Genomic DNA, 27,492 nt, shown 5'->3' on the forward strand with positions numbered 1-27,492 from the left:
AGGATTGGACTAAAACTCCAACATAAACATACACTCCTGGAAGCAGTGTAACCGAGAGAAAAGCTATTAAATTAAAAAGAATAGACTATTTGAAATAATTTAATACATGTTCGTGTATATAATATATCAAAACGTAAGTCAGTGATTCTGATGAGTCTGCTGAGTGTTTGGGCCAGCAGAGAAGGACCCTGATGCATTTGGTACTTGGGCCTTCAGTGAGGACTTACCCGACTTAATCCACCTCTTAATAACACCACCATCACATCACAATTAAACCATACCATTAATACTATTCAAAAGCGCAGTATAACAACGCGTGGCATTACAGATAGGCATTTCACATATGGAGGGTGAATAAAATTTTACTAAAGCAAGGTCCAAACCTCTAAATACAACCGCAACTGTGCCACCTACATCATCTGGAGCAGTTCAAAATCAATATTTGTTTAATAACATGGCAAAAACCTAAAAAAAAATTATTAAATACAACCTACACACCAGAGATGCAGACTTATAATGCATACTCACATAATTTGCAGCGCTCCTTAGAGGCTGTAGGCCAGTGGTACCGCTCATATTCACTGGTCTGGAGGTGAAGAACAAACACTTTCCTGGGCTGAAATAAGCTAACTAGCTTCGGTGTTGGCCGACCTCTCCTCACGATGTCTAGCTTCGAAACAGACCCATTGATAATATAGTTTAATGTACATCAGCCAGCACTACTGACTGTAAAGGCCCTGGGCAGATTAGATTGACATGGCAGCACATAGAAGCTGAAATCTTATTGGACAAATATCTAACATCTACATACATGTACTGGAAGCAGTGCAGCCAAGAGAAACACTACGAAATAAAGAGAATAAACTGTTGGGAACAAATTAATACAATTTCATTAAACAAATATTAGAATTCAGGTTGTAAATGTAGGTCAGTGCATCTGATAGTGTTTAATATGATATAATATGATAATATGATATGCACGTGATTGTGTTTTTCTTCATGGAGAAAAATAGTCTTTCTGGTCCGTGGTGCAAAAATATAAGGTTGGGAACCGCCGGACCAAGGGTTTTGGACCATCATTACGCATGCGCATTTAGACAGCTCTCACCCCCGTCTTGTTCCCCGCCCTCTCATTTAGTTCCCTCCTCTGTCCAGCCACGAGTTTGGGGTTTTTGTTTTAACTGCCAGAGCGTTTTAGGTATGGAAGCCATTTCTTCCCCAAGCTCTGGAGCTCAAGTGAACAGCCTAATTGAATAACGGAGTGCAGCTTGATATAACTGATCTACACAACTCTACCTCTCCTCGCACTTTTCACCGGTTTACCTTTCTTTTCTGGAGCATTTTTTAAACCGTCTCCTTTTTCACGGAGTCGAGAATGCAGAATTAGGCTCGTGCGCGCTCTTTTGCGCGTGCTCGGGAGTCGGTTCGGCTTTCCAGGTTCGGGTTCTATAGTGCGCGCCGGAGACGCCGCCGCGATGGGATGTGGACTGCGGAAACTTGAGGAGCCCGAAGATAGCAGTCCGGGCAAAATTTACTCCACCCTGAGAAGACCGCATGTGGAGACCAAAACAGACACCGTGTACGAGTACGTGCTGCTGGACTTCAGTCTAGAAGGTATAGAAGTTTGGCTCGTGACTTCTGATTCATGGTTATATGACTCAAGTGTGTAATGAAATCTGTTTCAGATCTGTACTTCTTCCAGTTCTAGAGACCCCACTAAAATTCTCCAACGTGGGCACGTGTATAAATGTGTCATTTTGCTACCATGAAGTTGATAGAGTCTCGCATTTCTCATAGCAACAGGGTCGAGAATTGGGTCAGGAGGACATTCATCATTCACATTCCCTTGGTGACTTTTTTTCACATGAAAACTTCATTGTTGAAAATTCCTGTTAACGTTCCTCTATTGTAGATCCTGTACACACTTCTTAGGTTTGCTATTGTTTTTGTTGTTGTTCCACTGAACCCATACACACTTGATGTATCATATGGAAACATTATGGAAACATCTATTTGAAAAGTCCATGTCGAACACTCCACATTGCATGACTTTGTTTTGCCCACAGTCTACGCTCTGTGTCTACTTTAATGGAATCTCAGGAGCTTCTGTGAACGTTCACATGGAACATCAGAATCAGAATCAAGTTTATTGTTCAAGTTGTGTTGAGACACACAAGGAATTTTGTTCCAGTTGTTAGTTACTCTCAAAGTACAGACATAAATAAAACCTATGCATTCAGCTTGGACTATACAAGACAAAAACAGACATCAGAATGAAGAATAAATGTGATCTCTGTGGCTCTGTTATGGTTGTTGGTGCCAGAAGTGCTGGCTTGAGTATTTTCGAAACGGCTGAGCTGTGTCTTGTGTGGGATTTTTAACACAGTGTGTTAAACAAAAAATGGTGTAACAAAAAAACGTGATTGGAGGTCAGAGGAGAATTTCCAGATCTTCACTTACAGGAAACCACTAGTAAGTTGAATAAGCACTCTTTACAACCATGTTGAGCAGAAAAGCATCTCACAATGCACATCAAACCTTGAAGTGGATGGACACACACCCACAAAAAAATGGATGGGACGCCAGGGAATGTTTTTTATTTTTTTTATTCTAATATCTTTAGATTCTCAGCATAGTCTGCTGCTGTACTTCAATGTTTGTTGTTTTGTGCATGCTGAGATGCTTTTCTCCTCATAATGGTTTTAAAGACACCCACAGAACTGTCACTTACTCGCTGTTTTTGTTTTTTTGCACCATACTGTGTAAACTTCGGTGTGCCAGTTTGTGCAATTTCCTCAGATTCCAGTATGATGATTTTTTTGTTTTTGTAGCCCATCCACCTCAATGTTCGACCTACATTCTGAGATGCTTTTCTACTCGCCACATTTGTAAAGAGTCATATTTGAGTTATGATAAACTTCCTGGCAGCTCTGAACATTCTGGTCATTCTCCTCTGATCCCTCTCATCCACAAGCTGTTTCATCCTGCACATGTTTTTGTTGTTTGGCATCATTCTGTGTAAATTGCTGTGAATTTCCATGTGTGAAAATGTCAACAGTTTCTGCTCACCCAGCCCATCTGGTACTAACAACCATGCCACGGTTATGGTCACAGAGGTCATGTATAATTGATGTGAGGTGTTCCTGAAGTTCTTGACCTTTTGTCTGTATGTTTATATGCATTTTGCTTCTGCCATATGATTGGCTTATTAAATAACTGTATTGTGAGTGAATAAGGTGATGAACTTTCGGCCATCACTTTACCATTATGGTTGTTGTCTATCAGTTGTTCAATTTTCTTATTAGTTGCTCCAAGCAGTTAGTGATTGTCATCTCTCAATTTCAACTCCTTCCACCAAAGACGTGCACACAAACAGTGCAGTGTTTAAGCAAAGATAGTAGAGGAGATCATCATTTGTTCAAGCAGTATACCAGATTGAACAAACTTAATGCAATTGAATTTGCAACTGCTTCACTGGATTTATGGTTATAGCTCATCAACTTAACTAAGATAACTTTACTAGGTAATGTTGCATAAATTACTTATGATTTGCCAAACAATTACCTGTAAACCCAACATTTGAAAAAAAAAGTAGCCAGAGATTATAATCTTCAAACTAGGAATTTTGAGTTTTTCTCTATAGAGTTTCATGAAGGTTACTACAGCTGGACCATGATTACTTCTTGTTATAAACATTTCGTGAAATCTACTAGATTGCTAAAACGAAATCTCTCACATCAGATTAAAGAGGTATTCATTGAACCGAATGTCCTAAACCTGAAATTCAACCCCATATTTTGTATTGTAGAGTGTTTGAGAATCCTAGTGTTTGCGATCCCTTGATTGATTGATGGAGAAAATCCATTCAGGTACCACTCCTCATTCCAGAGCCACAGCTGAAGCGCACTTGATATCCTGAACAAGCCTGTTTCTTCCGAAAGTACATTTTAGAGAGAATAAACAAAATTGCACATGACTAAGGTTCTACAAGGAAAAAACTGTATCGTGCTCTTACATACTATTCCGCTGAAAGTATTTATTAATATTTGATGTTTGGTCTCTTCCTGTTTGCTTGTGAAGATGTAAATAGGCAGGATTGGCCGAGGATGAAGTCGATTGATGATTTGCTGTAAATGAGTGCTAAGCATTACTTCGAATGTATTTGAGAACCTGTGGAATGCAAGAGGATTTCTAAGATCTGCCTAACATTCACTTTGAATATCCCTGTAAAATCAGGCGGCTCTTTGAATGATTAAGTTTGGATAAACAACAGCCCGAGTTCCCTGTGGCATCAAGCTTGTATTTATTTGTGTTTTTAATGCTGCCTGATGTTTGAAAGCTATTATCCACAATTGCAGGAATCTTCAACTTTTGAGCTGCCTTCACTGCTACCTTGAACTCCAGAGCCATCTGTTTAGAAACATAGCTGCCTCCAAATAAGTGAGGGGATTAGCACTGCATTCATGCGTTTCGAGGACGTTTATATTGACATTGCAGCAGATCCTAGACCATCCAGTCTCCTTTCTCTGGACAAGTTTAACCATTCAGCCAAAAGTGGCTAAAGATATTTCATAAACCTCATGATAAATGCCAAAGTTGAAACTGCTTGTAGAAGTTTGTAGATTATATGTTGTATATGGTATTTTTAGCCTTGGGCGGTTGAGCATATGGTGATGAACCAGCATGGGCCCAAACAAATCAGAACTTATTGTGCAGCTGTAAATCATTCTCAAATGTTTTTTTTTCTTGTCTGTGCTGAAAAGGCAGTGTATAAATTTAGCAGTGTTTTCGTTAACATTTACATTTAATTGTTCTAACTGGACTTTTCCAGTATAGACCCCCAGTGTCTTATAGTCAGTTTGCTAGTATGTAGCAAATTGAGGAAATGATTAACATCTAAAAATGTAACTGACTCGTGTGTTAAATTACTCTTAGGTACATTCAATCGTCAGTTTTCCAGAAGCCCTTGCTTGTGGAACGCCAGATGTTGTGGTGTAATGGAGCTAACAGACAGATTCAAACTGACTGGCCTTAATCGTCTACTCGATTATGCTGTGCAGCTGCAGCTTTGAGGATTAAGCAAACTCCGTTTGGATCAGAACTGTAGGCATGTTTGGTTTCTAATTTGATGTGATTCCAAATTTGGTCATTTGTCAATTCATACTCACTAACATGCTCTCAAACGTTTAGATCTCACACAATTACTACGATCTTGAGAGGATAATGCTTCCACCAACATCTTTTTGAACTGCTGTTATGGGTATTCTGGAAAAAATACTGTCTGACCTCTTCTACATGCACAAGCTCACTAATAGGAATAATTGGCTAGTGTTGCTCTGATTGTTCTGAGGGAGGTCCACCACCAGTGATTCAAATGATAGCGTCAACATTTTTTTTTCTGTTGTGCCACTATAGAGCCCAAAATGGTGACTTTCTTTGTTATCAAAAGAACCTAGAACTGATGGAAGTAAGTTGGGGTTTGATGCAATCTAATGATGAAAGCTAACATTTAGATTGGAATTCAGTTAATGGCTACCAACATGATTGCATTACCCAAGTCAAAGACTGTGAAATCGATGTGAAGATAAACTGCCATTCAGTATGGGAACATGTACAAGAGAATGAAGTGAGTGAGAATGAAATGAAATGTTGAGTTTAACTGTACTGATTACTGTAACAAAAGGGTCAAACTAACAATGTCTATATCCTGAATTTCTGGGTTGCAAGCACCCACCCCCCCTTTTTTTTTTTTTTTTTTTTTTTTTTTATAAATTAAAATGTGTATACAAATAATCTAGAGGTAGTTTTCTCAAACATGTTCTGACCAGTGGTGAGCTGTTCCTCACAATGCATTTTAGATGCAGATATTCTGAATCAGTATTTGTGACCATAATTAGAAATCAGGTCAGGATATAAATACCCAGGCCTATTTTTTTGTTCTTCTCTTTTAATGAAGACAGAATATATGTATTTTATTCATTAATTGTGAACATTTTATTGAGCAAAGTTAGTTTTTTTTTTTTAACACACCAGACAACCTGAGTTTAGTAAAGCTAGATTGTTGATCAGATGCCAATGGGTGACAAATGTAAGGAAAAAAATAAGCAAAAAGTGGCTTAGAAAGGTGTTTGGATGCCAGTAAAATGCCAACGTAACATAGAAAAGGCACTAGGTGTCCCTTAATTTGTGAGCGTGAGACTCAAACCCATGATCAGTGAGTTCATAGTTGGCTAATACAAATGTAACAGACGCCTGGAACTTATTTTTACTTTGTGATTTAGAGTTTTTAAATATTTGTTTATTTTTCTGCTCCTGTTGGAATGCTGGCCCACTTTGATAAAAATGTGTATTTCCATAATCATTCATGTAAACTGCACCTACATTCCTCTGTTTATCCTTTTAATATATTTCACATTTTTTTCTGGATTAGGAGCAACAGACAGAAACTTTTTTTTTTTTCTTCTCTCACTGCAGCTTCTGTTTCGTCATTAAGCCATGTCTGTCTCACCCTCCCAAATGCCCCTTTAATATACATAGTCTTTTTCCTCAAACTCTCTCTGCACCATAAAACCCCCCATAAATTCTTTCTCCCTTCTCTCTACCCCCTTCCTGCTTTTCTCCTCTCCACACAGACTGCCACCCTGCAGACCCACAGTCTTCTGTCTTCACTCACTCTTTCTTCATGATTCTTTCTTTTCCCTCAGCCTCATTACTTCATTTTCTTTCATTCTTTAACGTCTACTTTTTTTTTTTTTTTTCCTTCAGTTTTCCTATTTATTTCTTCATTTCTTATCCTCACTGCCTCCTTCTCGCTCTCCCTGTTGCTTGATGAGCAGAGAACAGAGGGCTCAGTGTGTGAGTTTAAATGGAGTTGGGGAGGGAGTGTGAGAGGGAGTCTCCAGGGAATAAAAGCAAAACCCTCTCTGAGGTTGGTGTCATTCCTGTTGCCCAGCGAATACAAACTCGCTTTCCTTTCTCTAAGGGCTATCAGCTCCATGGCTCAGGTGGGATTTGGAGCACATGGCATGCAATGACCAGTCCTCATTTCTGATATGTGTTAGCATGGGGACAGAGACGAAAAGGCGGTTTACTTTATATTACTTCATGCCTGTACCTGTCTGTTTTGGAATGTTTGTGAAAAAGTGAATGGCAATCCACTTTTGTGTGTGTGTATGTTGGAATGTTATGCGAGTGTATACAGGCTATGAACAGCAGCATGCTATGCGTGCTATGAACAGCAGCCCTTTTGTAGACAGAGGAAGTGTATTTTGGGGTTAGTGTAGTAAAAAAGGCTTTCCTGCTGGAGCCTTGAGACCGATGTTTAAAACCTGGTATCGCATCATGTTTGTGAAATTTTTACTCATGATTTACTCACGACTCGCTTCTTTGAATCGACAGGTGAAAGGGTGTGCATGTGTAATGCTCTTCAATAGGCTAGCCCCCCATCCAGGGTGTATTCTTGCCTTCAGTTCAGTTTTACAGATGGCATGTGTAAACATTAAATAAATAAATAAAAATGATAATTATGACCAGTTTAATTGACAATACGTTACCACTGGAGGAAGAAGGGTTTAAAAATGTAATTGCTTGAAGTATGAAAAATAATTTTGCCCTGTTTTTCTAGCATTTAGGAACACCTTATCGTCAGCCAGATGGTAATAATTCAAATGTGCAAGATGGAGGGGGTGTCTTCATCATCTAACACAATGATGTTAGTCTTCCTCAACACGCTTTCTTTATATATTCTCTCTTAGCCTCTATGTCCAATCAGCCCTGATCCGAGTAATCTGGTTACCAAATAAATTAATTCAAAAGGAGCAGTCCTGAACATCATGAATGTGCATGATCATGTATTTTTTTTTCTTTTGCATTGTTTGATGTCTCTCAGGGAGTCGACCCACTGTGCAGTACCTGTCCTCGCTGTGTGAGCTGCCTCAGGCCCTCCAGCCGTACTACACTCAGGGTTATGTACTGGCTGCCTTGCATCCCATCATCCTCTCTGTTGGTCGCACACGCTCTCTGCCATGCAGTTTGCTCTACCGAGCCATCATGACCAGACAAAGACCCAGGTAATTTAGTTTTATTTGCCTAAAGCTTCTAACAATTGCCAAACAGCAGCTTTAATGAATTCCAGATGCAGATTTTTATCCTAAATGAGCAACACATGAAGAAAACCTCCCTGCGATGACCTATTTGAGATGAACTAGACCCGAAACTTCTTATAAATCATTGCAGAATAAAGGAATAGAAAGCAAGGGTAGGTCTTGGAAATGTTTAGCAGTTCTTTAGGCAATCCACATGGATGCAAAGCTCCAAACAGAAGTATAAGGATAGAGAGCAAAATGATGGGTCAGGTGGGAGGAGCCAAATAATTAAAAGCAGGAGTACACAATCTCCTCTAATCTCCTTTTGTTCTTTATATTTGATTCCTGTGCCATCTCCAGTATTGTATCCAGGGCAGAATAGGAAAGCTACTAGTCTACACTAGAGTCTATGATGAAGTAGAGGCTTTTAAGGAGACCGCAAAACCACACAAAGGTGTAAACGTTTTGCACATGAGAAGCAGGCAGGCGAAAGAGAAGCATCCAGGTCTGCATATCTACTGAGATGTGACCCAGGTAGCATTGTATTAAAGGAAAAAGCAACAGCTTGTCTCTAGAGAGTTGCTGGATGTGTAGGAAAACACTTAGGCGTGTCGTGAGGCATGTATGACGCTTATGTGCTGACGCAGGGCATGATGAATAGAGCAGTATCACTGTAGAGGTCACAGGCTGCACAATAGGATTTTGTATAAAATTACTTATTTGAGAAACCTGCATACAATTCACAGTCCCTTTTTTCCAACACTTGCTTAAAACACAATAAAAAAAATTTGATACAGAGCAAAGTAGAATTTTCCTAAACTCTAAACGAAAAGTGTGTGTGTGTGTGTGTGTGTGTGTGTGTGTGTGTGTGTGTGTGTGTGTGTGTGTGTGTGTGTGTGTGTGTGTGTGTGTGTGTGTGTGTGTGTGTGTTGTAGTAAGCATGCAGTGGCCATGGTTCACAGTGTACCAGTGCTGAGGGTTGAAGAGTGGCCACTGCCTGGAGATTCCCTGACCAGTGACACTGTGAGAGCACTTATAGATCGGGTCAGTGTTTCCTTTTTTTTTTTTTTTGTAGACAAGATCTTCAAGGTTCTTCTTATTTTCACTGAAACAATCTCGTTTACACAAAACACTGACGCTGTGGATTGTGGATCGTTCAGGTTAACTGCAATGCTCGGGGAGGCGTGCGTTTCGTGGGCTCTGTGCTCCAACAGGCCGGAGCAGGGAGGTGCAACGGCAGAGTGGCGAGTCCCAGACGGAGCTCTCGCTCCCCACCACACACCCCACCTGGAGACAAAGACCTGGAAGACGCCAGATATAGTCCAGGTCACACATCTCACAACTCTCTTCTCCATACAGACAGTACTGTGGTAAATATTGGTATTGGGGCAGGTTTTAGACCATTCGGAGTAATCATGCAGTGAAAATGTGCTAGATTCACTGACATGAAACAGCATATGATGGAAACTGTCTTGAAGCCATCCAACATCATGCCCCTGGTGACTCTGCAAAAAAGGTTTATGGTGATAAAGTATTTATTGAAATAGTATCATAATGAAAAAGTGATATGTTTGAAGTGATATGATAAAGTGACTAGGGGATAATTCCCCGCTTTACTGCGGTTCGAATCTGGCGCCCCCGGTTTATCGCAGAATTGCATTTGCCACATAACTAATTTGTTTAGCTGATTTTCCCGGTCTCTCGCGGATAGCATGATAGACCAAAAAACTTAGAGAATTGTTTTTATTGAGGTTTATGTTAAAATAATTAATTGTATTAATAATATAATTATTAACTATAAAATGAAGTAAAATGTTAATACAGTACTGTATACATAAAATATAACTTTTTAGGGTGCGCATCTGTTTATTGCGGTTTTGGACCGTAACCACTGGGATAAACGGTGGATTAGTGTAGTGGACTATGTGACTATTACAGTGGGGGATAAGCATATGCCAGATAAAAAAAACAACAACGAAGAATAATAAAATATTTGACTGTACTGTTACTTTAATGACATTTTACTTGAGTACATTTAAAGTTACCGGTCTAAAAATATACTTAACTTACTTGAGTAAAAGTAGCTAATACAAAATTTACCTAGTTTCTTCATTAACAGCAGTGGGTGGGGTGGGGGGAATCTCGTGTAGTTTAAAAAGGACTAGGGGATATAAATCTCAACCTTGTTTTTAATTGAAGGAACACCTTTACAAATTAAAGTGCAATAACAAATAAATAAATAAATAAACACTACAGTCTGTGACTTAAGTCTAACATGTTATGCACTTTTGCAGCAAAAAGAAACCCAGACACATTGAACAACTTTTGATTCGCCTGGATTTCGCTTTCGGCTGGGTCTGCATCAGCGGTGTCTGTATTGTCCGTTTCCATTTTTTTTTCTATCAATCAGTGCAGTTTTTAACAGCTCGTTTTTTTTTTCCCTAGCATTATTTTTATATATATATATATATAAAAAAAAAATGTAATCAGTAACTGATTGTAGTTAAGTACAATACTTCAAACAAAATATACTTAAGTAAAAGTAAAATGAAAGATTTTTAAAAACTACTTTCCAAAAGTAGAACACAAACAAACTACTCAATTCAAGCAACGGGAGTAAATGTAATTTGTTACCCTCCACCTTTTAAAAGCAACAAGTAAAAGACACTACAACATTTTACAATATATTTCTAACCAAAAGATTCAGAGAGTTAAAGTAGTCTAAATGAATTGCCATTTAAGGTTCTTTATATTTAGCACACAATTGATCACATATCCAGAACACAACAGGTTATTTTTAACCTTAAAATGGTGAGAGACAAATGAATCTTTCTGCTCGGTTTGGTCAGGTGGTACTTTCAGTATCTCTAAGTCTCTTGTCACTTTTCTCTCTTCCAGTTTGTATAACCAAAATATTAAAAAGACAGAAACTCAACCAAACAATTTTATTTGCATACCGTTTCAAAAGAGCAGCTTCACCGAAATCTGGAGGTAGATTTCTAATGAGCAATGCAGAAATACAGCCAGTGATATGGAACAACTGACAGATGACATGGGAAAGAACCCTTAAGAGGAACCAGGATTTCTTTTTCCAATTTAGTCAAACAGTACTAAGTTTTTTAAAGGTACTATAGAAGCAGTTCTTAGGTACATGTTGACAATTTCCAGGTGAGACTATCTAGTATCCTCAAGCTGCCACTTTGCGCTCTGACCTCAGCTTCCTAACGTTGCTGGAATATGCGAAGAAAGAATTTCACTGTGCGGTAATATACATGTGGCAAAGCAGGATAGTCATAAGGAGCCTTGCGACAGATGGGAGCGATGGATACGGACACCAAACCGATATGACAGAGGACAATCACATAAAACGAGTTTGCATTGGATAAATGCACATCAATTCAAAACAATTTTTACAACTATGGAAGTGAATCTGGTGTAACAATGCTGTTAAGCACTAACATTTCTCACACCTCGTCACTTTTAACCACAGCTAATCAAGCTGTAATGTATTTTTCACTTGACCTGGACACACAAGTCACATCAGCTAAGTGTTCGTGATTGATCCACACTCTATGTTTCGGTGTAATCCGTTAACCGTGAGGCTTCAGCTTTAGAACGCCGGCTAGGAAAACGATGAGTGAATTGATGTATTTGGGAGTTAATAAAAAAAAGGTTAAGGGAAAACATCACTTTCTCCATAGCAGGGTAATCTATTGATGGAACCTTTTATCGTTCCAAACTAGAAAGCAATGGCTTCTAGACTTAAAGTGCTTCTGTGTTGTCAAATCTGCAGATTTGAGATTGCTGGCCATGTTCCACACTTGGGCTCCAGGATGTGCCCCGCTAGCCTGCTGCTACCACCAAGGGGCGCTCTCCATGCGCGTGTCCAGGAAGGGCCAAGTTGTCAGCGGTCTGGAGGCCGACTGGCTCGAGCTGACGGCAGCTTACTACCGCAAAGGCTGGTCATTAGTGGACTCTTTTGTGTACTGGGATACACCTAGAGGTAACGTATTTCACAATTGCAATAAGATTCTATCCAAACACGTTGTCCAACAGTGAAAATAGAAAAAATAGAAAAAAAAAGTACTAAATTGTGAGGTTGTAAAGGAAAGGGCTGTGCAAACTTCTCAAAAGCAGGTCTGACTTAAAATACTTCATATCTGACCAATCTTTTCATCTGCTCTTGCTATTATGCTTTTTTCCGTCTTTTTTTTTTTTTTTTTTTTCCCCTTTCAATTTGATTGTCTTCATCCCCTCAGTGTCTGTTTCTGGTTTGTTTCCTTTCTCCATCTCTTCTCTTTTCTCCCACAGTGACTATATTTAGTGCTCAACCTCATGACCTCGCTTCCTCTTTTGCACCAGACTAATAACAGCTAAATCAGATGTGTGCGAAGACATCTGGGGTCTGAGAATGTAGAGCATGAGGGCGTACACACAGCTCACTTCTCTTCACGTCTCTCCTTCCTAATACAACAGCAGAACCGTGTTCCTTCGTTAGGCTTCAAAGTAGTTCAGCGTTATCTTAGTAGGTCAGTCACACATTTCCAGCGCTGACATAATGAGACCGGTTTAATGTTGAATCATTTATTTATCATTGGTGTGTATATACTGTATATATCCACGAAGAATTAAACTCCTATACAATACATTTAGTGCAAAATACAGAAATGTTTGTGTGCACTAGTATGTGTACACATTGTGTAGAACAGTGCAGTATATTACAGTATAATGTAATTATGACTGAATGATACATTTCTATATATCAGCTTAGGATGAATGATAAGGGATATTTTTTTTATTTTTAATAGGTGATCCAGTGCCCAGATCTTTAGAGGGTCTGTTTGTGTATGAGGAGAGAAGCCCTGCACCTCCTGCCAATGACACAATCGTTGTTGAGCAGTGGACTGTTATAGAGGTCAGCAAAAGCACTTTATTCTTCATACACACTAGGGATGGTCAGAGTCACCCTAATAAAAGTTAACGATGTGATGCATCAATTTTAGAACGTGTGCATCGGATACAAGGTGCCATTTATATCGCGATACGTTGTTTTTAACACATTTGCATCGGTAAAGACTACATATAATTATTAGTAAGCGCACTATACTGTTATTATTTTGAAAGTGACTAATAATTTGTGACCAATATTTTTCAATGTAGATCGTTTTTTCCGCACTAAACTGTTTCCCAAGCCCGTTCTCTCAGCAATATGACGCATCGCAACATCGCACAGACCGAGGCGTGTCCTGAGAGTCACATAGAATACAGATTAACATGGCAGAGGTAGAGCTGCATCTTCCTGCAGACAGAACAAAAAGATTAAATATCTGGTTTATATTTAATCGTTCTTTACTTCTTTTTTTTTCTTTTTTTTTTTTTGCACTACAAAGTCCTGTTTGTGAAAGAGCCATGCGTTAGAAGTCAGAAGGCACCTAGGTAAATGTATGATTTGCTGTCTGTCTGAAACAAAGAACTAAAAGTGAACTATCTGTACCATAATGAATTGCATTGCATAATTTTATTTTTTTTTTCTTTTCTTTTTTTTGCATTGAATCAAATGTTGAATCAATTTGAAATCGGATCACACTGAATCGTAATAGGGGTCAATCGAATCACGTCCGTAGCTGCTTCTTATGTATCTCTATTGTATCGTACTGATGGCTATACATCAAGATGCGAATCGCATTGGCCTCCGGTATGGAGATGCACATCCCTAATACACAGTGTAGCACATTACCATCAATAGCAGTAGAACCTAAGGAGAAAGCTTTACTTCCTACACTCATGTCTGTACAACATGTGTAAAAAGAAAAATGAGTAATGCATGTAAAAAGTGCGCGCGCGTGTGTGTGTGTGTATGGAACAGGGCTCTAACGTGAAAACGGATTACGGGCCACTTCTTCACACATTAGCTGAGTTTGGCTGGTTACTGACGTGCGTACTGCCCACACCTATCATTCGGCACGACAGGTAAAACACATGCACAATGTTTAGACTTGTCCCTTTTCTCTTTTCTTTTTTTTTTCTTTTTTTATCATGACTGCAGGGTTTATTTTTCCTTTGCAGTGAAGGAAATCTGGCCACTAAACAAGTGGTGTTCCTGCAGAGGCCTGTTAAATCCTCCGCAATCCGAAAGAACAGCCAGGTACGGCAAAGACCTTCTGCATTTCATCACCTGACACCAAAGCGATATCATATTTAAAACAGATTTGAAACTTATTTTTACCACTTCACAAAACACTATAGAAACACACTGTTAGAATGAACAATGGGGTGATGTGAACTGAAAAAAAATGCTCCACAGCAATTTGGTGACTAATTTATTAATGAACATGGCTTTTTTTTTTTTTTTTACATAGTATTTTATTCAGTTACTTTTAATGAAGAGGCAAAAAAGTTCCTGAGATCACTTTTTTGTAGCAGCTCTAAACAGTTCTCATGCTCACACTGTCAGGCTATGAAGAAAGTTCTCGGTACTGAACACGGTACCAACACTTACTCTTTCCTTGCAGAATGTTTGACCATTCCTGCAAGATTAACACAAAATTATCAAAATTAAAATAAATTGTTTGTCCAACAAAGTAAAATTAATGATGACACTCCTTTGTTTCCTTTGTGAAACTACAGTGATGTTAGCCCAGGGGTCTTTTTTTCAGGTCAAGGACCCCTTAAATGATAGACATTAGGCAGGGACACCTCATTCAAAATGTGTTAAACATATCCACTGATATCAATAGAAACCAATCACATTACACTAGTTGTATTATGGTAAAACAATTGGAACTATATTTTTGTTGCATGCATCGTTGTATATATTTTCACATTTTTCAAAAAGATTTATGCATCATAGCAAACATGTACTTTAAAATTTTAATAACAATTTGTTATTTACAGTTTGTTTATTTGAATAGATTTGCAGTTAGGTTTTAATAAGAAATTAACATTTAATTTTACTGTCAGGTGGACAATTATACATTTACATGAACTTCAGCTTTAGTTTTAATAGAACTTTAATGTAATAATTAAAATATTTGTAAATGAAATTTTATCTTTTGATTTTTGATTTTTTTAATTTAGTTTGTTTGTGTTGTTTTTTTTTAACAAAAATTTTTTTGTGATTCAACATTTAATTAGCCGACCGCCTGCAGTACTGCCGCAGAACACTAGGGGTCCCGTGTGTTGGCCAATCATGGAGCTCTGTGAGCTCACATACTGTATATAGAAGAGGGCAGATAGCTTTTTACATTTGCCATGTGCGACATCCTGTGAAACAGATTCACAAACTTGTTCACTCTTCATGACACTTGATGTATGCTGGCTAGTTTGTACGAATCTATCAATCTCTCTATCTCCGGAGAAGGTACTTGACACACTTTGAAAAGAAGACTTCCAGAACGCCTTTCAGAAGTGGCAGGAACACTGGGAGCACTGTTTACTGTGCATGGGGACTATTTTGAAGGTGTTTGTGTGTAAACGTAGATAAATATAGTATATCTAACAGAACTCGTCTTGAAACATTTTGAGATCACCTCTGAAATCCCTGTTTATGAGATACTGTATAAGCAGTAAACAGCTCAGTAAAATAAACATGTCGGAGACGCAGCCATTCAGAATTCGAGGGTACTGTGGTATAAATAATAATTAGGGCTGTCGATCGATTAAAATATTTAGTCGTGATTAATCGCACGATTTTCATGAGGTAATTTATGATTGATTGCAACTTAATCGCAAATTTCTTTCTGTTATAAATGTACCTTGATACGGTTTAAGGTTAAAATACTCTAATCAACATGGGCATGGACAAATATGGACGCTTTATGCAAATGTTATGCAAAATATGTTTATTATTATTGAAACCAAACTCAACATGAAGGCATGTTTTAAAGTAATGATGGTGTTTTCAATGACGTAAATCATTCGGAGACCAAATAGAACTTTTGCTATGTTTCCACCCGGACGTTTTTAATCGCCGGATGTGTGCGTCATGGGGGATTTTGGTGCTTCGTTTGAGACTTCGGCACAGTAAATCAAATGTTTAGGGATTAAAAATAATATTTCGGTGGATTTTATACATAAACAAATTTATATCTGAGTAAAGAAAGGACGTCGTGAATAAACGTGTTGCGTTGAAGGTTTTAATTTCGCCCCTTTTATGTTTATTTATTTATACTTTTAATAAAAAGGGCCAAACAATAGAAGTAGTGCTGTTAAAAAAAGTAATTTCTGTTTTTTTAATATGAATTGGAATACAGATGCTGTAGTAATCATCTGCCTCTTCATGTGTCTCAGGAAAGCTGTACTGGGAGACAGAAGGCCACTCACTCAGTGAATCGAGGCATGGAGGCGGCGGAGGAAATTTCTCCAGGTTCAGGCAGCATTGGTGGATTCCCATTGTTTGGAGCTGGTTATCCTAGCGCCTTTTCACAGCTGGAAGAGGGCGGCTTCGAGCAGGACGACGGGGCAGCTGAGGTCACCTGTATGTGACCGGCTCACACAATGAACAGTCTCGAACTGGATCCAAATCGGTCAGCTCTTTGCTACAGGAGAAGTTTAATTATCATTAACAATTCCGGTTGTGCTTTTTTGCATTTACTTCGTCCCTCGTAATCTCCTACAGACAGTTTGGCACTTTGGGTGTTTTTATAAAGCCGTAATTTTTTTAACACTGTGGATTTTATTTCATTTTTAATACCTTTTAAGAACAAGGCACAGAAGACTTACAGATTAACGAGCTGCATGGCACGGATCCATCACACTGCATGCATATTCTGTAAAGGATTAACACACCTGCATTCCTTCACTGTTTTTTTCAGCATTCACAAAATTCTGTTGATTGTTCTGTTGTTGTTCTTCACTTTTCACACATCAGTCGATCTTACTCACAGCACTCGTATCTATTTGATCATTGAGGCTCATCTCTGCTCCTCTGCTTCTTGTTGCAGGACAAATGTTTGTGTTTCTGATTTGCTTATTTATGGTACTGAGGATGCCCAGGCCTTACACTCGAAACAGTCAGCGAAAACACGTTTGTATTTATTTTTTTTGTTTTAGGACCAGGCAATGAAAGTGCATTTTTCATATCTAATAATTTTAAAATTGGGAGAAAGATCAGACTGAAGGGAGCACAGCACATCTTATATAGCAGTTTTAAACACAAGTGTTGCTACAGAAAGTCCTGGGTTTGGTTGTTTTTTTTGGGTGGGGGTGGTTATGGGTCTTAAGAACTGAACACATTCACTTTTCCACTGTTTGGATCTCTGAAGGAAATAACTTGACCAAGTACAGCATCTATTATATGAGTAGTCATATTCAGAAAGACTTAACATTTCTGCTTTTTAGTGTTTATCCTGCTTTAAATTATACACTTTATGGGGAAAAAAAGGTTGTAGAATATTATATTGTATATACGATTAATAAGCCATAAAAATGCGGGTCCTTTTTTTTTTACTGTAATAACTAATAGTGACCAGTATAATCTACCAGTGACAGTATTTTAAAATGTTAAATATTGAAACTCGACACACACTGTTGGAGTTAATATTTTTATTAAAACAGATATTCCCTCATTGCGCTTGTCAATTTATTCACAATTGTTTTGCATGTCTATTCACAAACATGACAAACATGAAAAACTACTCAATCTATCTGCTAGTCCACTGAACAGTACGGCTCAGAGCCAGCTCTGGGTATGAGGTGTGTTATATTACTATCATAATGAAAATATCTAACTTTAGTTTAAAAAAAAAAAAAAAAGGCAAAAAAATAGATAAACACCTCCACCCACACAATAACTTAACAAGTAAAGAAAGGGTGAATATCACCACACTTGTTTATATAGGATGAAAAGAAAAACGCAAAGGAAAGCCTCTTGCAGCTTGACAGATTTTTATGCTGGAGTGCAAGAGTGAGACGTATATACAAGAGAGCTTCGGAGTTGTTTTTTTGGTAGATGTTAAAACAAAAAAGTGTGTATCTGAATTCCAGTTTTTCAGCGTGCTCCGCAGTGGTGCAGGTCAGGCTTCACTCTCAGCTGCAGAGGCGCTCTGGTTCTCCTCCTCCATGATGGGCACAATCAGGTTGTCCTTAGACATCAGGTTGTACTTCATCACAAAGCGGGTAAAGCGGTGACACAGAAACGTCTCGTTCTGCAGGCAGTGTGAACAAAACAGAGGTGTATGGCACAGTCAGAGGAACTTTCCTGGAACTCTTGTTCAATGTATATCATTAAGGGATGCTTTTCCCTCCAGAAACGTTCCCCTGCAACATTTGCATTTGAATAGGACGTTCCACAATAACAAAATGCAGTGTCTAATGTTGAATTGTACCATTGTTTTATTCTTGGTGTTCAATAGCGTAAACAGTGTAAACTACTGTATCAGTTCAACCTTGTTTTAGGGTGCCACCTACTGATCAACCTGAGGAATGCTATTCAAACATGATTTCCTTTAATGGTCTGAATGCAGCGCTTCATGAACCATAAACTTGATTTTATTTCATTGAATTTTGCGGTCTACGTTGTGTTTTATTTGTAAAAAATACCACTTTTACCTATGCGTCGATAAATTAAGTGCCCGCTGATTCTGCATTACAGGGAGTTAAGTTTATGGTTCCTATAATTTTTTTCTATAACATGCGTTACTTTACAATCTCGGATGGTTTCCATGTGTTTAGTCGCACGGTTGTGGTATAGCGGATGTACTTTCATGGCAACTGCTGGCTCACAATGTAACAACCAATCACAGCTGTGCAGATCCGGTATATCTTTTGCCAGTGCTTAGAATCTGCTCCTAACTCCACAAAAAAAAACCCCACCCTTTGGCCACACTAATATTACATATTTTTCTCTCCCTTTTGGCCTTCTGTCCATACTTCGACGTTTTCAGTCAACGAAAATGCAGCCTTTAGAAAACAGACATTAATAATCAGTGTGTCAAACGAATGTCTGCTGACCTCATACGTGTCGAATATTTGGCGATGGTGAAAGTAAGCATGGGAGAAGATCCTGTAGATGCGACGGCACACGGAGCCCAACTTCGCCACTGACGAGTCCTTAATGCTGACGCTGTGAAAAAGAGAAAACGCTTCCCACTCAATTTCCCCGGTAGTCTAAAAAACTTCTTACGAGAGAAGGAAATGTTTTGAAACGGCAGCTTTTGTATTGAAAGCACTCACCGACTAGGAAAATACTTATTGCTGTTCAGAAGGCATGCTGCCCCATCCAGAGTGTGCCTGGTGTAGTCAATGGCAGGACACTGAATAAGAGAGAGAAAGAAAGAGAGAGAGAGAGAGAGAGAGAGAAAGGGAGACACTGTCAGAAGCCGATCCTGTAGTGACTTTCAGGGACTGTTAGCATGTTTTGGGTCTTCTGTATGGTTCATTACATTGATACATGACAGATGCATTGGTTCAGAGAGCTCAGCTGTCGTAAACTGAAGACTCGTTACGAGATTTCGGTTCAATATTTCACAAACAGCAAACGTGCATGTACTGTCACTAGTTCATTATTTAAAATAGCAAACAAAATTAAAAAACAAAAAAGTTCATGAGTGAAATAAGCTAATGTGGGGTTCCTGGCTGCTTTATTGCCCCATGTGTGATTTAGTGTCTGAATGTTTGTGCACTGTGTCTTATTATAAACTGGGTTTCCATCCAGTATGTGTTTGCAGAGAAATGTAGTATAAACCTGACTTGAATAAATCAGCTAATGGAAATTTTTTTTTTTTTTTTGCTTGATCCACTGCAGAATTAATGGATAAATGTGTGCAAGACTTGGCAGATGATGTCCAAGAAGGCAAGAAATAGATCTGGACACAAGCCATCAATTTCGTCCTTTCAGGAATAGCAGGTAGCATCTTTTATATTTTGGACACATGGGTGCAAGGGCACACCAGTATACTCACTTCCTTTGGAGTCTTGTGAGCAGCACAAAGAAAGATCCACTGCTCGGTGGCAGTCATCTGGGTGCACGTGTCTGGGTGGCACTCGCTCTGTTGGCACAAGCGAAAGCAAGAAATCGTTACAAAAAAAAAAAAAGAGAAACGATTGCTCAGTATACAAAAGAGACACAACTGGGTCAACATGGGTGGTGCCTCTATTTTAACTCTGTGTTGTACCTGAGGACTAAGCATCATAGATTACCTGGAGTTTAACTGCCAGGCCGTTGAGTTCCAGACAAAATTGCCTAGAAAACATTGAAACATTTCACTAAAGGGAAAAAGACTCGTGCATGCATAGTTATGGTTTTATTATAACACTGTGAGCTGAGCACCATGCCAGCAACCACATACATTACAATATGAAACAGAACGTGATGCGCCAACAAATCAGAGATGTTTGACTGTATTCCAATAGAAGAAAAGTTACCTGAGATGTTCATACTTCCACACGCCTTCATCCTGTCCTTCTGGAGGCTCCAAGATCTTCTCTATGTTGGAGCAGTCTGAGCGAATGTTTTGCTGGATATACTAAGAACGTCACAACAGAGACTTCTCATCAACATGGACAGTAATAAAGTAGCAAAATTATCAGAAAGCAATTAACAAGCAGTCATGTTACTTCCCTGGGGGATTATTTTTCTAAAAAAAAAATGCACACGCTGAAATGTTTTATTAGTCTTATACTATAACCATTATATGTGGATTCATTAAGTAACGTCATATTGTTACAACATCAGTTTATGATTATATTTAATAACCTTTTATTTGTTTGGTTTTATCTGAAATGTGATGTCATCATAACAATAGAATCATAAAGAAAGACAGTTTACCCCAAACAGTTAAACACTGACATCGAACATTCTCTCCAAAAAGCTTTATAATGTGTTCTTACGAAAAGCTTCACCTTAATTAATTCATGTTTTTATAAAAATCCAACAGAAGTTGTCGATTGGGTCTGGGAGGAGGAACTAAATCTAAAATGAGATGTGATGCTCAGGTGTCCACATACAATGAGAAATATTGTACATCCCTCACTCATCAGTGAGCCTACATAAACATAAGGGTTTGGTCAGTAAGCAGCTCCCACCTGTTGCACTGCCAGAGTGCTGTCCATCTCCTCGAATGACTCATCGGGCCAGCTGTAGTAGTCCTGACAGCACAGAAAGAAACCAATAAATCTGTAGGTTAACGCTACATAAAAAATGTTTTCATGTACAGTTAATGTATATTCTACAGTTTAATCAACAGTTGGTGTATATCTACATGTACATGTAGTGTATATCTACAGTGTACACATACAAATAACAGAGAAATTTCCCCACTGTGGGACGAATAAAGATATATCTTATCTACTTTAATTTATCAGATTTTTCCTTAAAACGGTCAATTTCCCCAGTTTCCTCAGCTGCCACAATCGGGTTCCTAAACAAGGTTATTATCCTTCAATTGCTCAGCTGTATATCTGAGATAAACATAAGTCGCTCTGAATAAGGGCATCTGCCAAATACCATAAATGTCAATATCTACAGATATACTCATGTACATGTACAAACAGTGTATATCTACATGTACAAAGTGTATATCTACATGTACAAATAGTGTATACCTACAAGTACAAATAATGTATATCTACATCTGTATATCTACATGTACCAACAGTGTAAACCTACAAGTACAAATAGTGTAGTGCATACTTACAAGTACAAATAGTGTATGCCTACAAGTACAAATAGTGTATGCCTACAAGTACAAATAGTGTATGCCTACAAGTTCAAACAGTGTATATCTACAAGTACAAATAATGTATATCTACATCTGTATATCTACATGTACCAACAGTGTAAACCTACAAGTACAAAGTGTAGTGCATACTTACAAGTACAAATAGTGTATGCCTACAAGTACAAATAGTGTATGCCTACAAGTACAAATAGTGTATGCCTACAAGTTCAAACAGTGTATATCTACATGTACAAATAGTGTATACCTACAAGTACAGTGTATATCTACATGTACAAATAGTGTATACCTACAAGTACAGTGTATATCTACATGTACAAATAGTGTATACCTACAAGTACAGTGTATATCTACATGTACAAATAGTGTATACCTACAAGTACAGTGTATATCTACATGTACAAATAGTGTATACCTACAAGTACAGTGTATATCTACATGTACAAATAGTGTATACCTACAAGTACAGTGTATATCTACATGTACAAATAGTGTATACCTACAAGTACAGTGTATATCTACATGTACAAATAGTGTATACCTACAAGTACAGTGTATATCTACATGTACAAATAGTGTATACCTACAAGTACAGTGTATATCTACATGTACAAATAGTGTATACCTACAAGTACAAACAGTGTATATCTACATGTACATAGTGTATACCTACAAGTACAAACAGTGTATATCTACATGTACATAGTGTATACCTACAAGTACAAACAGTGTATATCTACATGTACAAATAGTGTATACCTACAAGTACAAACAGTGTATATCTACATGTACAAATAGTGTATACCTACAAGTACAAACAGTGTATATCTACATGTACATAGTGTATACCTACAAGTACAAACAGTGTATATCTACATGTACAAATAGTGTATACCTACAAGTACAAACAGTGTATATCTACATGTACAAATAGTGTATACCTACAAGTACAAACAGTGTATATCTACATGTACATAGTGTATACCTACAAGTACAAACAGTGTATATCTACATGTACAAATAGTGTATACCTACAAGTACAAACAGTGTATATCTACATGTACAAATAGTGTATACCTACAAGTACAAACAGTGTATATCTACATGTACATAGTGTATACCTACAAGTACAAACAGTGTATATCTACATGTACATAGTGTATACCTACAAGTACAAACAGTGTATATCTACATGTACAAATAGTGTATACCTACAAGTACAAACAGTGTATATCTACATGTACATAGTGTATACCTACAAGTACAAACAGTGTATATCTACATGTACATAGTGTATACCTACAAGTACAAACAGTGTATATCTACATGTACATAGTGTATACCTACAAGTACAAACAGTGTATATCTACATGTACAAATAGTGTATACCTACAAGTACAAACAGTGTATATCTACATGTACATAGTGTATACCTACAAGTACAAACAGTGTATATCTACATGTACAAATAGTGTATACCTACAAGTACAAACAGTGTATATCTACATGTACATAGTGTATACCTACAAGTACAAACAGTGTATATCTACATGTACAAATAGTGTATATTTACATCTGTATATCTACATGTACAAATAGTGTATACCTACAAGTACAAACAGTGTATATCTACATGTACAAATAGTGTATACCTACAAGTACAAACAGTGTATATCTACATGTACATAGTGTATACCTACAAGTACAAACAGTGTATATCTACATGTACAAATAGTGTATATTTACATCTGTATATCTACATGTACAAATAGTGTATACCTACAAGTACAAACAGTGTATATCTACATGTACATAGTGTATACCTACAAGTACAAACAGTGTATATCTACATGTACAAATAGTGTATATTTACATCTGTATATCTACATGTACAAATAGTGTATACCTACAAGTACAAACAGTGTATATCTACATGTACAAATAGTGTATACCTACAAGTACAAACAGTGTATATCTACATGTACAAATAGTGTATATTTACATCTGTATATCTACATGTACAAATAGTGTATACCTACAAGTACAAACAGTGTATATCTACATGTACAAACAGTGTATATCTACATGTACAAATAGTGTATATTTACATCTGTATATCTACATGTACAAATAGTGTATACCTACAAGTACAAACAGTGTATATCTACATGTACAAATAGTGTATACCTACAAGTACAAACAGTGTATATCTACATGTACATAGTGTATACCTACAAGTACAAACAGTGTATATCTACATGTACAAATAGTGTATACCTACAAGTACAAACAGTGTATATCTACATGTACATAGTGTATACCTACAAGTACAAACAGTGTATATCTACATGTACAAATAGTGTATATTTACATCTGTATATCTACATGTACAAATAGTGTATACCTACAAGTACAAACAGTGTATATCTACATGTACATAGTGTATACCTACAAGTACAAACAGTGTATATCTACATGTACAAATAGTGTATATTTACATCTGTATATCTACATGTACAAATAGTGTATACCTACAAGTACAAACAGTGTATATCTACATGTACAAATAGTGTATATTTACATCTGTATATCTACATGTACAAATAGTGTATACCTACAAGTACAAACAGTGTATATCTACATGTACATAGTGTATACCTACAAGTACAAACAGTGTATATCTACATGTACAAATAGTGTATATTTACATCTGTATATCTACATGTACAAATAGTGTATACCTACAAGTACAAACAGTGTATATCTACATGTACAAATAGTGTATATTTACATCTGTATATCTACATGTACAAATAGTGTATACCTACAAGTACAAACAGTGTATATCTACATGTACAAATAGTGTATACCTACAAGTACAAACAGTGTATATTTACATCTGTATATCTACATGTACAAATAGTGTATACCTACAAGTACAAACAGTGTATATCTACATGTACAAATAGTGTATACCTACAAGTACAAACAGTGTATATCTACATGTACAAATAGTGTATACCTACAAGTACAAACAGTGTATATCTACATGTACAAATAGTGTATATTTACATCTGTATATCTACATGTACAAATAGTGTATACCTACAAGTACAAACAGTGTATATCTACATGTACAAATAGTGTATATTTACATCTGTATATCTACATGTACAAATAGTGTATACCTACAAGTACAAACAGTGTATATCTACATGTACATAGTGTATACCTACAAGTACAGTGTATATCTACATGTACAAATAGTGTATATCTACATCTGTGTACCTACAAGTACAAACAGTGTATATCTACATGTACAGTGTATATTTATATGAATATCTTGTTTATCTTATACGTTCATTAGAGCACTAACTGTTCTGTCGACTAGCAACTAACAAATTGGTCTTATAGCATTAGATATATAAATATATATTTAGAGACATTGGTACAAGTCTACTACAATCCAAAACAATACATCAACAAATTATATGAGTTTCCTGAATCCTGTCACACTGGAGTTGTGATTATTATTGTTATTTAACAGGGTAGTGCTCAAACATGGCTAAGCCATTTCTCTGTTTACAATGAATATGAAGCTAGCTAGCTAATAAAAGCCTCCATTTAAAAGTTATGTGTCTAGGGAGAATGAAATCATATAAATACACCAGACTAGCGGATTATTAATTGTTGTATAACAGGAGCAGGAAACTGTGGAAACACTAAAGATTTACGGTCAGTGTCCATAACCGGTGATTTAAGCAGAATCTGCCAGCATGCTAACATGCTAACGTTAGCGAGCCCTGCTTCAAACGAGCCAACCGTATCATCGTAACTGTATCATGCCTTTGGATTCAATGTGCATTCGTCTTTCCAAACTCGACGTGTTTCTTGTGTTTAACCGCGTGTCTGAATGAAAGATGGGAAGGTGTACCTTCGCTTTGGTGCCTGGTCTGTTCCTTCTCAGAACGGTTGTCCCCTCCGCCATGACCATCTCGACCGACTTAATGGTGTGCGCGCGCCTCAAGCGGTCGCCCGTGGTACTGCAGTGCTGTAGACGTTATACTCGTGCAGGTCCCAGGGATAAAATGGCGCCCAAAACACTCGTTTTTTTTTGCTGTTGTTTTTTTTTTCTCTCCAAACTATTTATTTATTTATTTTTTACCATAAATACTGTTGTATTTTTTGTACAGTAGCTTAAAGTATTAATTTATACCCTCTCTGTATTTTAACCATTTGCTTTATAAGGTTTTAAAAAAAAAAAAAAACTTTTTTGCATTGTCATGTGTTTCGATCATTTATGTTTGTGGTATTTGGACAAATCTGAGTATTTAAAGCAGTCATTTGTGTGTGTGTGTGTGTGTGTGTGTGTGTGTGTGTGTGTGTGTGTGTGTGTGTGTGTTGATGTGATAAAACTGTATTAAAGTAATAAATGTGTACAAATAAAATGCGTCCAGGGATTGCGGTGGTTTTCGTATTAAAGGGTCACATGCCAATTTCTTTTGCATTACAACAATGCAACTTTAATTTGCATATCACAATACTGACTGGAGAATTGCATAAATGAGCAGGTTTACTGGTATTTCTACTAAAATAGGTGGTGATGAGTCTATTAAGTTTGAATATGCACTTCATCACATTCCCTGTGGAGAGAAATCAGTCAGCAGAACATGATCTTGAATTTGCTTAACAAAAAATTATGTTGAATTATTAAAATAATTAAGCATGAATATTGGGAGATATATATATATATATATATATATATATATATATATATATATATATATATATATATATATATATATATATATATATATATATATATATATATATGCTCTTAGTTCAACAATATGAATTTAAGTAATAAACCAAGTGGAAAAACCCAAACGGAAAAAAAAAAAAATCTGAGAAAACATCTGGGATACTGAGAGCAAATAGGTCATGGACTAATTAAACTAAAATTTTAAATAATACACATATTCAATTAATTTTACGGTACGTACCTCGGTTTTTAAGTCATGGTTCGGTTCAATTTCGGTAAAGTAATGCAAAACATGAAATAGCTTGTCATTTTTTAATAATGCAGTTTATTATTATTAACGTTAGTGATCATCGACATTTGAACAGTAAATGTAAAAATTTTAGAATAAATCAAATTAAAGCAAACCTTTTTATTATATTGATTAAGTTTAGTAATCAAATAAATTGGCACAAATTAAAAATTTAAGTGGAAAAAATAAATTAAATAGTTTACATTTTTTGGACCCCATTTGGGTAATACAGATGTGCACGTGTGTGTGTTTTAAAATTACTATTTAATTCTCTAAACATATGATCTATTTTACTGTTTTACTAATTTCTACTTTAGTTCTAATCTATTTATTGACATGATCAATGTTTTTTCTTCTCATTGCACGCTGTTTTCAGCCCATCAACCTATTTCCTGTCATTGTGCGGCTTTTTCAATCTACCACTGGTGTATCATTTCCTTGCTCTTGCACATCACAGATGTAGACCAGTTTATGAAGATATCAATGAGCAGGCAGAAGGTAACAAGATGTATGGGGTTAAAGTGGATGAGACAGGGGGAGTCAGTGATGTAAACATGACTGAGAACAGAGACATTCCTGATCATAATCATCTTTTCTCTGCTTGTGTTCTATATGATGGTTGTTCAGCATGGACACTTTCATTAGATAACAAAAGGTAAAATTCTTTTTTAACAATATATG

At 37.0% G+C, this 27,492-nt stretch overlaps 3 protein-coding genes across 3 annotated transcripts in view; 1 reads left to right on the plus strand and 2 right to left on the minus strand.

The window, feature by feature from the left end:
• The window catches only part of ankrd50l (ankyrin repeat domain 50-like), a 368,466-nt gene that overhangs the window by 326,762 nt on the left and 14,212 nt on the right, over nucleotides 1-27,492 (minus strand). The gene's annotated exons all lie outside the window — the stretch shown is intronic.
• rftn2 (raftlin family member 2) lies at nucleotides 1,131-17,650 on the plus strand. Its single transcript, XM_083537090.1, has 9 exons — nucleotides 1,131-1,614; nucleotides 7,889-8,069; nucleotides 9,020-9,128; nucleotides 9,245-9,410; nucleotides 11,878-12,087; nucleotides 12,893-12,999; nucleotides 13,951-14,054; nucleotides 14,151-14,229; nucleotides 16,374-17,650. Exons 1-9 carry the CDS (start codon nucleotides 1,476-1,478, stop codon nucleotides 16,566-16,568), a joined length of 1,290 nt encoding a protein of 429 aa, XP_083393216.1. The 5' UTR covers nucleotides 1,131-1,475; the 3' UTR covers nucleotides 16,569-17,650.
• On the minus strand, nucleotides 17,613-25,832 carry mob4 (MOB family member 4, phocein). Its single transcript, XM_083537194.1, has 8 exons — nucleotides 25,695-25,832; nucleotides 21,108-21,170; nucleotides 20,448-20,548; nucleotides 20,223-20,265; nucleotides 19,985-20,071; nucleotides 19,257-19,336; nucleotides 19,035-19,146; nucleotides 17,613-18,229 (listed from the first exon to the last, which is right to left on the minus strand). The coding sequence occupies exons 1-8, from the start codon at nucleotides 25,752-25,754 to the stop codon at nucleotides 18,098-18,100; spliced, it is 678 nt and encodes a 225-aa protein (XP_083393320.1). The 5' UTR covers nucleotides 25,755-25,832; the 3' UTR covers nucleotides 17,613-18,097.

The sequence above is a fragment of the Silurus aristotelis genome (genome assembly GCF_946808225.1).
Source record: "Silurus aristotelis genome assembly, chromosome: 3".
NCBI classification, from domain to species: Eukaryota; Metazoa; Chordata; class Actinopteri; order Siluriformes; family Siluridae; genus Silurus; species Silurus aristotelis.

What these genes read in the sequence shown, in the direction of transcription:
- rftn2 (XM_083537090.1), top strand. Translation starts at nt 1,476, where the DNA reads ATGGGATGTGGACTGCGGAAACTTGAGGAGCCCGAAGATAGCAGTCCG. An exon ending in GCTGGACTTCAGTCTAGAAG is followed by an intron (nt 1,615 to 7,888) that starts GTATAGAAGTTT and finishes GATGTCTCTCAG; the next exon opens with GGAGTCGACCCACTGTGCAG. An exon ending in ATGACCAGACAAAGACCCAG is followed by an intron (nt 8,070 to 9,019) that starts GTAATTTAGTTT and finishes TGTGTGTTGTAG; the next exon opens with TAAGCATGCAGTGGCCATGG.
- mob4 (XM_083537194.1), bottom strand. Translation starts at nt 25,754, where the DNA reads ATGGTCATGGCGGAGGGGACAACCGTTCTGAGAAGGAACAGACCAGGC. An exon ending in TGGAAGTATGAACATCTCAG is followed by an intron (nt 20,266 to 20,447) that starts GTAACTTTTCTT and finishes AATGTTTTCTAG; the next exon opens with GCAATTTTGTCTGGAACTCA. An exon ending in AAATATTCGACACGTATGAG is followed by an intron (nt 18,230 to 19,034) that starts GTCAGCAGACAT and finishes CACTGCCTGCAG; the next exon opens with AACGAGACGTTTCTGTGTCA.